This window comes from Sinocyclocheilus grahami, unplaced genomic scaffold (genome assembly GCF_001515645.1).
Source record: "Sinocyclocheilus grahami isolate Dianchi unplaced genomic scaffold, SAMN03320097.WGS_v1.1 scaffold150.1, whole genome shotgun sequence".
In the NCBI taxonomy this organism is placed as follows: Eukaryota; Metazoa; Chordata; class Actinopteri; order Cypriniformes; family Cyprinidae; genus Sinocyclocheilus; species Sinocyclocheilus grahami.
In genome coordinates, this window is record NW_015505329.1 from 639,510 (window position 1) to 654,044 (window position 14,535).

At 41.1% G+C, this 14,535-nt stretch overlaps 1 protein-coding gene across 2 annotated transcripts in view; it reads left to right on the forward strand.

The window, feature by feature from the left end:
• The window catches only part of LOC107592114 (raftlin-like), a 110,067-nt gene that overhangs the window by 20,891 nt on the left and 74,641 nt on the right, over nt 1-14,535 (forward strand). For both annotated transcript variants that reach the window (XM_016281497.1, XM_016281498.1), the window contains exon 2: nt 13,400-13,571. In XM_016281497.1, the coding sequence (XP_016136983.1) occupies nt 13,427-13,571 (145 nt within the window). In that variant the 5' untranslated portion in view covers nt 13,400-13,426. The remainder of the gene's footprint in view (nt 1-13,399; nt 13,572-14,535) is intronic.

Below are 14,535 nucleotides of genomic sequence, written 5' to 3' on the forward strand. Positions count from 1 at the left end.
CACTAGTAAGGGAGTCAGCACACTAGTGAGGGAGTCAGTCCGAGTGAGAGTTAATGGACTTAAATCACCTGATTACCTAAAAACACTAAAAACTAACAATAAATAATGATAATAAACAAATTAATAAAAGAACAGAAATTACACAAATATTATTTACTTTGATTACTAGGTATTTAATGATTAGTATATTACACACTTTTAAAAAACGCTATTGTTTGTCAAAGTTGTCTAGTTTTGAGCAGCAGGACTCGTCAGCGTGCGGAGATTCGAATCACTGAATCATGAATCATTTGATTCAACTGACTCGGAGTTCGAAAAGCTCCGTTTCCCTTTCATGGGAACTTCGAACTGCGTCCTCTAGGGGTCGCTATGGGGAACGCCTCGTCGTGACCCGTGTCTGAAGCATACATTGAAAAAACACCAACTCGTTGGCCGGCGACAGCCATGACGTCACTACCGGTGCGACTACAGTATAAATCGGTGCCGGGAGCTACACATCGTTCTCTTCTTCGTCTTCATTGACTGTTCTGTTTGAAGCGTGCATTTTCAAGGAAAAAGTAAGAGCTATCTATTTATTATGGCGAGCACTAGTAGAGCATTTAGAAGGTGTGTGCATCCGTGTCAGCGCTATTTGACACCAGATGACACACACGATTTATGTGTTGTTTGTTTGGGCGAGGAGCACGCACGCGGTGTCCTCGAGGGGGCAATCTGCGTGCATTGTGAGTTTTTTCCAATGAAAAAACTCCGTTCTCGTTTGTCTCTCTTTTCAAGTAAAGAGGGGCAGCCATCTGCTTCCCGCGGTTCAGGACCCTCCGCTGCTGAGGCACGGAGGAGAATGAGCTCGTGGGGATCTCAGGTGGACCTGGCCGATGAGTTTAGAGAGGGGCTTTCCTTCTCGCGCTCATCGGCGGGGGGCGAGAGACAGCCACTGGAGGATGATGTTCTCTCTTTAACATCATCTGATCCAGGGGCCAGTGCTCTGCTGGGGTCAGCCCAGGAAGAGCAGGAAATGGATGATGAGAGCGGAGAAGCTGAGGCTGAGCCTTCTCAATCCTCCTGCCCTGCGTATGATGAGCTCTTAGAGGTTATGGGTCGCGCCACGGCAAGACTTGACTTGCCATGGAAGCGGACTAAGGAAGTGGCGTCGCGAGGTCGTCTCGACGAACGTTATCTTTCTGGCCATAACCCTCCAGCTCAGGTGAGTCTTCCTTTCCTTCCTGATCTCCATACTGAGATCGAGAAGGAATGGAAGAAGCCGTTTTCCTCACGCATCCATCGGTTTCAGCATACCAGTTATGCGAATATCGAGGCGGTGCGCGAAAACGGCTATGAGAGAATGCCCCCTGTAGAAGAGACGCTAGCTAGCTATCTCTCTATGGGAGAGACATCATCTCTCAAAACTCCCTCCTTGCCATCCATGCCTCTTCAAGCTACATCTAAAATGAATGGCAAGGCATACGCAGCAGCAGGTTAGGCTGTTGCTTCACTGCACACGATGGCGGTGCTTCAAGCATACCAGGCTGATCTGCTGAAAGACCTGGATAAAGGCGAGGGCCTTTCTTCTGATGAGATGGCTGAGTTACGCCGCACCACGGATCTTGCTCTTCGTGCTACTAAGCAGGCTGCCTCTGCCATGGGCAGATCTATGGCAGCGATGGTAGTAACGGAGAGGCAGCTGTGGGTAAACCTGGCAGACATCGGGAAGAAAGAAAGGGGTTTTCTTCTCGATGCCCCGGTTTCGCCCTCTGAACTTTTTGGTACATCCGTTGAGGCGGTCGTCGAAAAGTTCAGGGAGGCGAAGGCGCGCTCAGCGGCCTTCAAAACCTTCATTCCGCGAAGGTCCAGGTCTGAGCCCGAACAACCCAGGGGTCCTGGTCCGTCTCGATTTGAGGATCAGAGACGAGCACAGAAGGCTAGTGTCGCGACTCGCGCTCCTCCTCCGCCTGCGGGTAGGGGTAGGAAGTATCGTGGGTCGAAGGGAGGTAGGCAGGACCTGAGGGATGTGATCCAGACAAGGCGTCAGCGCTTTTGTCCGGATCAGAGTAATACTTAGGTATCCACTCTTTTCCTCAGGGGGTGTAACATCTACCCCTTTCTTCCCCTTCCTAATTCCCCTGTAACCACCATATCGCCACCTGACCGAGGTCAGGTGGAAGCTTCCTGCATAACAGTCTCCTTCTGGACCTATGATGTTTTGGTTGGTTCTATGGTTATCATAGTAACCACCTTACTGAAGGTCCGGTCTAGAGGCTTTTCCGGACAGAGCTCCAACGCGGGAGCCGTGGTGGGTGAGTACGATCCATGTCTAAATATATGTATATAAATATATGTATGTGCTATGGAATTGGTGGTTGTGTGTACCCTTCTGCTAGTTTCTTTGCAGTGTTTCCCGTGCTGGGTTCAGAAACCGGGTGCTCGACTTGCAGTGTTTATTTCACTCGTCGAGATATGTCCAGAAGGTAAGTAAGGTTTCTGTTTCATACTTCCTGGATCATGCGGCTATAACACAGGCTTCTGCGGGAGTTTTGTGATTATCAGGCCTCCGGTGTCACTGCAGAAAATTTCCTGGACGTCCGGGCTGGGGTTTACGCTTTCATGCTACCCTGACTGGTCTACCGTATCCGGGTCGCCCTGAGGGGTTTTTCCCGATCACCAGGATATCCCCTTGAGGCATCACCCCCCTCACCATTGAGGGTTATTGTGAGTATGATGTTTCTTTCGAGCGTTAATCCTCTCTGAGGAGTTAGATTCCTCGCTCCATGGGCTGTCCTCGTGGTAGTATTGAGACAATGCTCCCCTTTTATCAAAGGGTTACCTGAATGAGAGTTTGGCTAGACTGCAGTGTGCTTACCCCTCTGATTTTTCAATCATGCTGCAGGTCGAGCTCCCTCTCGTTGAGAGCTGGGTTTGTGCTCCCTCAGCCAAGGTAAACTACTGCTAGCGTTCCTGCATTGGAACATGCTGTAGGCCGAGCCCCCTTCTCGACTGAGAGCTAGGTGTGTTGCCCCCACAGCTAAGTAAACTATTGCTAGCTGTTCCAGTGCGGAACATGCTGCAGGTCGAGCCCCGTCTCGGTTTGAGAGCTGAGTGTGTTGCTCCCTCAGCTGAATAACTGCTAGCTGTTCCACCATGGGAACATGCTGTAGGTTGAGCTCCCTCTCCATTGAGAGCTGGATGTTCTCCCCCAGCTACAGATTTACTGCTAGCCACTCCAGCATTATAGCCGTAGATATAGCGTCTGGGGATACGCTATTTTTATCTATAGGCTGCCTTTTCAGGGTGCCACGAGAACCCCTAGAACGGTATGCAAGTGTAGTGCACGTTATGCTTTGCCCCCTTTTCTAAAATCCACATAAGTGGTAAGTGTGCACGTTATGCTTTGCCCACTTTTCTAAAATCCACATAAGTGGTAAGTGTGCACGTTATGCTTTGCCCACTTTTCTAAAATCCACATAAGTGGTAAGTGTGCACGTTATGCTTTGCCCACTTTTCTAAAATCCACATAGCTGGTAAGTGCGCACGTTATGCTTTGCCCACTTTTCTAAAAATCCTGTATGGTAAGAGCTACGCGCAAGACTTCGTGCTCTTTTTGAGTGGTTTAAAACCCCGGTTCTGCCTTGGGCACCACTCCCCCTATGTATCCTCTGGATACCTACTTAGCAGGGTATTGCTACTAAGGATCTGTTGAGACAGTTCCTTCACCACAAGACAAACGTGCGGTAGCCCCTGTGTGACAGACCAAGACTAGTATGATTCTAGGCTCTTGGTCGTATTCCCTTAAAGGAATCTGTTTCTGATTCCAAGCCTTGAGCTCTACCCCGGGCCCAGGCGTCTGGCCCTAACAGGTAAGTAGTTTGGGGTATGTAGCTAGGCCTTTGGCCGTAGGGAATAACGTCACTGACAGCCGTCTAAACGTCCCAGGGGCAACTCCCATAGCAATATGGTAGAGTTGGTTCTTAGTGCTCGCCATGGTTCTGGCTTGCACTCCCCTCAGCATGGCGGCGTGGGTATACCGTTCCCCATAGCGACCCCTAGAGGACGCAGTTCGAAGTTCCCATGAAAGGGAACGTCTCGGGTTACTTATGTAACCATGGTTCCCTGAGTAGGGAACGAGACACTGCGTCCTCTAGGTTTCTTGCCATGCTGCGGACGCAAGCTTCAGACGAAGAAGTGAATGATGTGTAGCTCCCGGCGCCGATTTATACTGGAGTCGCACCGGTAGTGACGTCATGGCTGTCGCCGGCCAACGAGTTGGTGTTTTTTCAATGTATGCTTCAGACACGGGTCACGACGAGGCGTTCCCCATAGCGACCCCTAGAGGACGCAGTGTCTCGTTCCCTACTCAGGGAACCATGGTTACATAAGTAACCTGAGACGTTTTGAGTGAGTGAATTGGAGGCTCCACAATCAAAGACATACCAACAACCTCCTCATTGTTCGCAGTGAGTTCACAGTTTTAACGTACAAGTTTGCTTTAATTTATTTTCAAGATCTGAGGTAAAATATCTTTTGTTGCTTTATGGCTATAAAGATAACGCAAAATAATATTCAAAATTACATTAGACACTTTACACTTTTTTCACAAAGCACATAATCATTACATGAGATTATCACGGTCATATTTTGTATGTTGTTCCTGCCGCGACGTCGCAGAAAATAAAAAACGTCCCTAAAATAGGATTCCATGTCGCTTATTGTCATGTGTCGCAGGTGGTTAGGACAAAAACTACATGGAAAAGATACTTTTTATCGTGTCGTGTCTGGTTGGGACACACGGTGTTACAGTTTGATCCCCCCCCCAAAAAATCTAAGTATAAAAATATTAATACTGACAAATCTAATAATTGAATCTGCAATTAGGGCAAGTGGAGAGAAGAGATCCAGTCTGGGAATGAGCAGGAACAGTTGATTTGCATGGCAGAAATGGAGATCCAGATTCAACAGGCAAAGTTCTTCTGTATCTAAATGCAAAACTATTCAAAAGTGTTTGAACAAAACCGACTACTGGGGAAAAAAATCTGAATATTCATCTTGTGACCATCTTGTGATTCCACTGACCTATATATATATATATATATATATATATATACGTATATATATATATATATATATATATATATAGGTCAGTGGCCTTTGACTTGGTATTGTTGGCAGAATTCGGCCCTTGGCGAAAATTAATTGAGGAACCCTGTATTAGATTGTGTTTATTTATGTTTAATGTCTACACCTACCCCTTACAATAATGCAAAAATAGAAATTATTGTTGTACAGTGTGAGAAAAAGTATGCTATATTGATGTGCGCATGCCCAGTAGTTTTTGCTGTATGCCATCTAGCCTTAACCCAGAAAATCTTGTGAATAACAACTTGATCTGTAATTTCCTTCAACTTATAAGTCACACACAGCAAAAGTGTAGCTAATTGCCTCTTTCTGAATGTTTCTGAATTCTGAAATGCTGTTTATTCTACCTGTATCATCATCACTGGCAGCTGGGCTGGTGAGTTAGGAAAATGATTAATACACGTGAAGCTTCAATATTTTGGTAACCTAATTAGGACAGAGAATCCTCTCTTGTGCTCAATTAAATCTAATTTAGATAATTGGAACACCTTAGTGCATTCGAATCTTAATTACGACATCCTTCCGAGACGTGACGCGCAAAAAGCCCAGCGCGTTATTCATCGCTCGTACCTGTGATCTCTGAACGGCTTCACCTCGCCTTCAATTAGGACAGGCTCTCCTCTGCGCTCTCTGAGAGGAAATGTACAACCTCTCCTGTGATTAGACAGCCTACAAATCAGATGTCACATTCGCTGTCAGTGCCGCACATTCGGCACCTTCTTCTCAGAGTCAGTTGAGGAGATGAAACGCAGCTTTAGCTGTGCGCCTTGATGGAAGATGAATGGTAATTTTTGTTCTTCTCCTGCGCGAGGTGCCACTTTGAATGGATTACACTTCCTGGATGTGTGCGGAGATTAGCTTCTTCCCTCCCGTCGCAGCGACGATCCTCTGCCACAAATATTCAGGCCTCTGGCGATGCCTAGGCACAACACAGAACAATCAAAGCGGGAAATATGCAAGCGCTGCAGGAAAACACACGCTTTAACAGGCGACAGAATAAAACTCCTTTAATATTTGTTTTAGACTCATCGACTTGCTTGCTAATGAGTGGCCGGGAAAATTGCAGTGATATTGATCGAGTCGTGTTCAAGAAGGACATGTCGATACTTTACTTTTAAAAGGGAAACCGATTTAGATCGCTTTCTGGTAAAGTGCACATTTTAAGAAAAGAGACTAAATGCTTTCATTCTCACATTACAAGTACTGGATTGTTTCCACTGAAAACAGTCTCACACTTTCGCACAACATACTGTCTCACATATGGGCACTGGGGCGGGTGCTATGATAGAAATAGGGGGGGTTCAGTGTACAGTTCTTAACAGGACATTTTTTTTCTTAATGTGATTTTAAAAATCTAAAGAACCTTTTGTGCAGTGGAAAGGTTCCATGGATGTTAAATGTTCTTCATGGAACCATAGAAGCAAATAAAGAACCTTCATTGCTATTGAGTGTGCAATGGAAACATTTTCATTAGATTATTAAAATGGTTCTTTTTAAGAACTTTGGGGAACCAAAAAACGGTTTTAACATTGCTGTGGAAACCTTGGACATTTATTTTGTTATAAATAATATTATATATTTATATATATATATATATTATGGAAGTCAGTGGCTACCGTCAACTGTTTGGTTACCAACATTCTTCAAAATATTTTCTTTTGAGTTTAAGAGAAGGAAGAAACTCATTCAGGGAGGGTGAATAAATGTCCAAGGTTTCCACAGCAATGTTAAAACCGTTTTTTGGTTCCCCAAAGTTCTTAAAAAGAACCATTTTAATAATCTAATGAAAATGTTTCCATTGCACACTCAATAGCAATGAAGGTTCTTTATTTGCTTCTATGGTTCCATGAAGAACATTTAACATCCATGGAACCTTTCCACTGCACAAAAGGAATATATTTTCCATAGTATGGAAAACATATATATATATATATATATATATATATATATGTTTTCCATACTATGGAAGTTAATGGCTACTGTCAACTGTTTGGTGACCAGCATTATTCAAAATATATTCTTTTTTTATATAAAAAAAAAATTATATTAAGAATTAAATAATTAAAATAGCTGTAGCTGATATGCGCACACCTGTGACCATTTTAACTGACATTGCTCTGCATTCACTTCATAAGAAATTTATCTTGAGTGCATTTTTATTCCACTTTTATTTTTTTATTTTTTTTATGCACATAATATGTAATAATATAAAGCATCCAATCTACTCATAACCACATATAGCTAATACATTAAAAACAGTCTAGCAAAAATCTCTGGCATATTTCTACCATCATTGGGTTCCACCGTGATTCGACCCATCTCTTTAATAAAGCAAATTATATTTGTCTTGTAAAACTGAAAAGGCATATAATCCAAATTAGAACCAGAGAAAGAGTGAAAGCAAGAGAAAGTGAGAGAGGATGAGAATATGAGAGAGAATCTCAGAGAAAATGAATAAAGGGAGAGAAACAGACTGGGGAGATATTGCTCTCTTTTCTTCTCTTGAGTATGAAATCGTTGTCAAGGGCCCCGTTCCCATGGCAATTCCATCCGCTGTGTCTGGGTTTCCAGCGTGTCCGTACTCAGACCTTGGACGCTGAGCGGATGGGTTTTCTAGGTTCATGCCGAACAAAAGGGAAAGGAACCCCCCCACCCCTCCCGTCCGAAGGGCTGCAGCGAAAGAGATTTTAAAGAGACACTCTGTCAGATGAGTTGCAGTGTCTGAGATTGGATTCAATTTATAATTGTAGCTTTCATTATACCGGTGTTCTTATTTTTTCTAATTATCCATAAGCAAGCAGTGAAACAGTGGCCAGAAACACAAGAGGGTCTGGAGCTTGTAGGGACATACAGAAGGAACGCTTTCCCAAGACACCAATTAACTCCAGTTTTTGTCTAAATTATGCTGTGACATTTTGTTTATACTTGACTTTATCTACCCAGGAAATGTGTCCTCAGAGTAAAACATGGTGTTTGTGCATCTCTCGTTTAACAGAATACTTCTTGTGAAAAGTTAAAGCAGTCACGCACTCTAATCTGTGTTTGGAAGGCATGCAATAGCTTTGTGAAGGAACACCGAAAATGAAGGCATTATTTTCTGAAAATCCCCTCCATCATTGTTTACATGTTTGAATTGATGTACTCCCCAAATATTTCCTTTAAACTTATTTGGGTATATTTCTTAATCATAATCATCTTTTTTATTTATTTGGCATCTTTTGGAATTAGATGGCTTTGCTTACTGATCAACTTCATCTAACATATTTTTACAGAAAATTCTGAAAACATGAACATTGCCGTATGCCGTTCCACAATGGAACTTTACTAAAGCATTTTTTCCATTAAAATTTGTATAGGGTATAGAGAGTGTCTACCATGATGTAATTATATTTATGCATAAATAACACTATTGTGATTGCTGTTTCTTGTTTTGAGACTAAACTTCATGGTAATGTTTTATGGAAAGGACATGAAGAGAGCACAATTCGTTATTCCAAATAGCAATAGTGAGAAAGTTCAGAATATATATATATGAGAGAGGACGAGAATATATATATATACAGTATATATGTAGCCCCGGGCTCCAGTTTTTTACCATTTTGTAAACCTGGGTATGGACCATTTTCCATTATGGTTCATACATGGCCAAAAGTACAAAAAAATTCCCTAATACCCCCACCCCCAATATTTAGTATGGGGTATAAGTATACTAGTATATCTAATCCAACCCAAAAAATATTCTAACATAATACATACCATACAGAAGTATGTTGCTTTAACGCTGGTTTCTGTCTTGGATCTTGACAGTGACATTACCTCTTAAAGTGTGATCACATTCCCTCACATTGTCCTGCTCAGGTGAGGGGTCTTTGTTGAGACCAGGATGTCCAGGAAGGAAGGAGGAAGTCCAAACAGGGAGACTGCCTCATTCCTACCCTCAGGAGAGCATTTTCCCTGCTGAACCGACAGAAACATGAGTCATGAAACCATGCTCTGTGCTTTATTTGCCATCTTAAAGAAAATGAATCAAAGGGAGAGTGGTGTTTTTGAGACTCTTTGAGGGAATACATCTCTAAACACGCAGCTTTGAGCACAGCCGCAAACTGTGACATTGAAGTTTTGTCCTTTGCACACTATTATTGCATTAGAGCAGTGAGGAACGCTGAAACCGAGCGGGGTCATCATAGTCGGTTCATCGCTTCTCCCTGATGGGTTGTTGCTGCATGGGAAAATGATCATTTTTACAAAGATTTCCTGTGGCGCATGATATAAGACGCTTGCTAAGCACAGAAAAGTTGTGGAACAAATGAAAATTCATCAGCGGGCTTTTCCAGACTTTCTTCTTTGTCAGTCTCACCATAACTTATGTATGAAAAGTCACAGGAGAACCGTTTTTTGTCTTTCATTTTGGACTACCGTGCAAAGGTAAACTGGAAGTGAACTCTTTTCTTGTCAGTCTACAGTGCATGAGGGAGCTGTTGCCAGGTTGACTAGAGAGACAGTGCTGCCAAAAGCTCGTAGCGTGAAGCAGAACCTCTGGGAGGGAGTAGTCGTTCTGAAATCATAAACATCTCCCACTTCCTCCGTCAACTCTAAAAATACCTCGCCTCTTCGTTTCATGGCCCCCCCTCCTCGTCTCTATCATCTATGCAAATATCAGCCCCTCCAACCAACTTTGTTTTCTTCACGCTCCGCGCCACCCCTCTCGATTTTTATTTTGCTTGGTTTCTCTCTCGGACGGAGCACACGCTTAGCCTGTTGCCTCTAGACAGAGAGTGTCTGAGCTCAGGAGCGATGTCTGAAAAAGTCACACTGTGCAAGTTGTTGTTATGTTAAAGATGGCTATTTTAGGGGCAGTCTGTTGTTGTTCAATCTGATGGAAAGATATCAGAAAAGAGAAATATTTGAAAGCAAGCTGACCTGCCTTTTAGTACGAAATTACTGTTTACGGAGTCAAAACATCTTTAAATACAGTAACATTCAGGTTCTATCATACATAAATTATTGTGAACCAACATGAAATCTAAAGTTACAGTTCACTTTTTAATGCATGTTCCTGGTCTTATTGTGCACAGTTAAATTATATTTTGATTTAAAAATGAAATTGAATAAAATGCTTCACCTCTAAAAGTGACTTTCCATTTTAACTGACGTCAAGTTTCTTTTGCTTACTGAAGCTGCATTTTTTAAAAATAAAACATAGCAAAAACAGTTAAATATTACAAGTTAAAATAGCTGTTTTCTATTTGAATTTATTTTAAAATGTAATTTATTCTTACGATGGAAAATTTAATTTTCAGCATCATTACTCCAGTCTTCAGTGTCACATGATCCGTCAGAAATTTTTGTGGAACCATATTTTTATGAATAGAAAGTTAGAAAGAACGGCATTTATTTGAAATAGAAATCTTTTGTAACATTATAAATAGTTTTACCTTCATTTTAGATCAATTTAATGCATTCTTGCTGAATAAAAGTATCAGCTTAAAAAAGAACCTACATTTTTCACACCCACTTTTCACAATCCAATCAATTCCCAATAGACAAAAAGTCCCACCTTTCAATGTATTCTCATTAAATAGCCTGTTTCAGTCAGAAATACTAACAAAAAATCAGTTGTGTGCCCAATCCATTGCATTTTGACTCTACGCATCAAAAAATCTCTACAAGTCTAAAATCTTCCTGCACTTCATTCGTTCAGTCGATCATATTAGAAAAATCCAATTGCTGATGCATGACTGTTGTACCCGAGATGCCATTTCCCCAGTTGGATTCAGCCACGGATAGCCGAACGCATCCATTCATGTCCATGTCACTGGAAACAGTGATTCTTATGACAGCGTTCATAAATCTGCATGGCCTCTCGTCTGGGCCCTAATTAAAGTGGCCCTGCCGCTGGTGTTGCCGGCACGCTGTGCATTATCCTGACTCCTAATGAACAATCTGCTCCTTGATTTTCTGTGATTGATTCTCACCTTTTCATTCGAGCAGCTCACCTCATTAACCGTGTATTCTCTAGAACCCTCGGCTGTCGCCGCCATTCAGATTATTCGTCCGCCGCGTGCCCAGCCACTGTAATTAGACAGGAACATAATAGAGAGTATTCTTCATCAATGGCCCACCCTGGGTTTAATCAGCTGGCCACAATGGGATATTACCTGCACCCTTCTGATCCGCTCGCGATTGTCAGCGGCTGTCACTTTAGATTTGGAAAAGGAGGGCTGTTTGGCTGATGAACAGAGAGCACTTTTGGCCTCTTGCTGGCTGGACGTGTTAATTCCCAGCCTGCCAGTTGAGAGATTGGGCTCCCATGATGAGCTGAAGCCCATTTATGCCTCTAATTTATTTATTTAGTAGCTGCTTTAGTAATCTAGTGTGCCCTTAATTGGGTCTTTTTCTGCTTTCTTTCTGCTAAACAAGGACAGGACGAGGCAGTACCTGGCTGAAAGGACCTGTAAAACAGCAGTTGTACGGTCTTTTGCTGAGGCAAATTTAGGTGGTACGTGAGAAAACGGACAGATTTCTTTCCACATGGGAAACACGTGAAAGAAAGCAGAATGTGAATGGAGTTTGTTGTAATGAGATTGAACAGAGTCCATGAAATGGAATTTGGAGTTTTGTGGTTTTGTAGTCCTTGTCTATTAGGTTTAAGGACATCTATATGCTAGTATACCGCTGAGCTGACATCTTTAGCAGATATATGCAATTATAGAAAATGGACTAAAAACACAATTAAACACAACGTATTAAACACAAAGGGGGCACCTTGTGTACTGTATACAGTGACTAAATGTACTGATGACTACAGCATATGCAAATTGTTGTTGAATAAAATGCGAATGTCATTATAAAATATAATGAGAACAGAATTGAGAATGTCTCTCCCCTTTAGCACCACCTGCCACTGAAAAGCAATAACAAGTACAAACTGCGGACTATATTCAGAATAGAATACTAGCTTACTACTAACTGAATACTGTGCAATACACTGTTCATGGCCTACTATTGTTTGAATAATAGTATGTGATACAGAATGCATCATGCAATCAATAATAACATTAGTTCGAACATCACACTGCATGTTTTAACAAGTGATGTCCAATCATCTTGGAAATTAAATGAAAAAAAAAAACGTAGTATATATTATTTATTAGTAGTAATAATAATAATAATATACAATTTAACAACAATGATAATCATTATTATTTTTATAATCTAATTTATTATTATTATTATTATTTTCATTTTTGTTATTTTATCATAAATGTATTATAATTATTATTAATATATATTAAAATTATTACATTAATATAGACAATAATAATAATAATAATAAAAATACTAATTATTGTAATATTTTTATATAATTATTTAATTTGGTTAAATAACCAATTATATAATTTTTTTATGCAATTGATATTATATAATAAAATTCTAATTCTAATTTAATTTATACATTTTTATTTTATTGTTTTATTTTTTATGATTTTTTTTATTATCAGTGTTTTTTGCATTTAATTTTAAATAAAGATATTTTGCCTTTTAAATAACATTTTATGTACTACTGGAAATGTGCATTACATTGTGTGACATCTATTCTGTGCAGTACGCTCAGTGTACACTACACATTTTGGCAAATATAGCAGATAATCCTTGTATTCCATAAAGTGCAAAGATAATGTACAAACAGTTATAAATATTAAGAGTTCTACAGAAACAGTAAGAATAGCACTTTAATGTGCTTTCAGAATATAGTCATTATTTTTATTTAACATCAATTTGGCGTATACAGTAAATAGCTAAATAGTTATTGGATATATATATATAATAAATATATATATATATATATATATATATATATAAACAAATAAAAAATTTATCCGTCAAAGCATTTTACACTCCTTAAAATTAAAGTTTTTATTAGCATCTATGGTTCCATGAAGAACCTTTAACATCATTGGAACCTTTCCATTGCACAAAAGGTTCTTTATAGTGGAAAAGGGTTCTTTAGATTATTAAAATGTCCTTCACACTAAGAAAAAAAATGTTTATTTTAAGAACAGTTTACTGAAAAGCTCTTAGTGGAACCCAAAATGGTTTTCTGTGGCATCATTGAAAACCCCTTTTGGAACCTTTATTTTTACGAGTGCATGCAGTCTTTGAATTGCAGGTCAGCTCTGATGTGTCTATGTGCATCTACAGGAGTGTTGTTGTGAATGCTGAAGACACTGTTTGAACCTCTTTGTTTTTGCTAAACATGTCTCTTTCATCCCAGGCTTAAGTGTGAACTCGTTCGGCAGAAATGGGCTGCGGGTTGAGGAAGTTCCGTCAGGCGGAAGACAACAGTCCGGGAAAGATTTACTCCACCCTCAAGAGACCGCAGGTGGAGACCAAGATCGGGGTCGCCTACACGTACCACCACTTGGACTTCCTGGTGGGGAAAGACGGTAAGTTGTCAATCATTCTCCTATCTCTGAGTGAATCCACTCTGATATCGAGTGACTTTTAAAAGAGACGATCAGCAGAGTTAGAAATGTTGAGGTAAGGATAATCTTCGAGGAACTTTTGAAAGGAGAAATCAAACCGTTGCATATGGAGATTCTCCAGAAACATTCCTTGATTCTTTGCTGCTCCGCAAATCCCCGAAGTGATGACACTTGCAAATGACAAACCCCAAATCCTTCCAGAATTCTCTCTGTGAATCACAGCTGCCTGGTAATTCTGCAGCAGCACACTCTCCACGACAGACTGTACCTGGCTCTCCGGCAGTCGGCGTATTCCTGTGAAGCAGCTCTCAGGTGCGCGGTGAGGTGTCTGTGATCTGTGAGGCGGCTGCCGGTGAGATGTTGGAGCCCGCAGGCTGTGAGGTGGCTAATGGGGGAAGATCCAGAGGGCCTCGGCTAAATATAGCTGTCAGTGTTGTTATTTCTCACGAGCGGAGCTCAGCTTGGGCTGGGAGGGAGGGTGTTGAGATGCAGTGTGAGCCAGAAGTCTCGCTGACATCTTACCCCACAGATCAGAATAATCCTGTAAGGAGGATTCAGATGAACACTGAGGTCAATCTCTCTCTGGGTGGGCGTAAACCCACAAATATACAGTTTTTCCTCCTTCCTTCACTTGAAAAATTCCTAGTTTTACTTTATCTATCACTAAACAAACAGGGTTGGTGGAATTTGCTCCTCTACGATGGCATCTTACCCACGTCTGTCTGTCTATCTATCTATCTATTTGTCTGTCTGTCTGTCTGTCTGTCTGTCTGTCTGTCTGTCTGTCTGTCTGTCTGTCTATCTATCTGTCTATCTGTCTGTCTGTCTGTCTGTCTGTCTATCTATCTATCTGTCTATCTGTCTATCTGTCTGTCTGTCAATCCATCCGTATGTCATAATATCTTAATATCTTCAAACTGTTCAA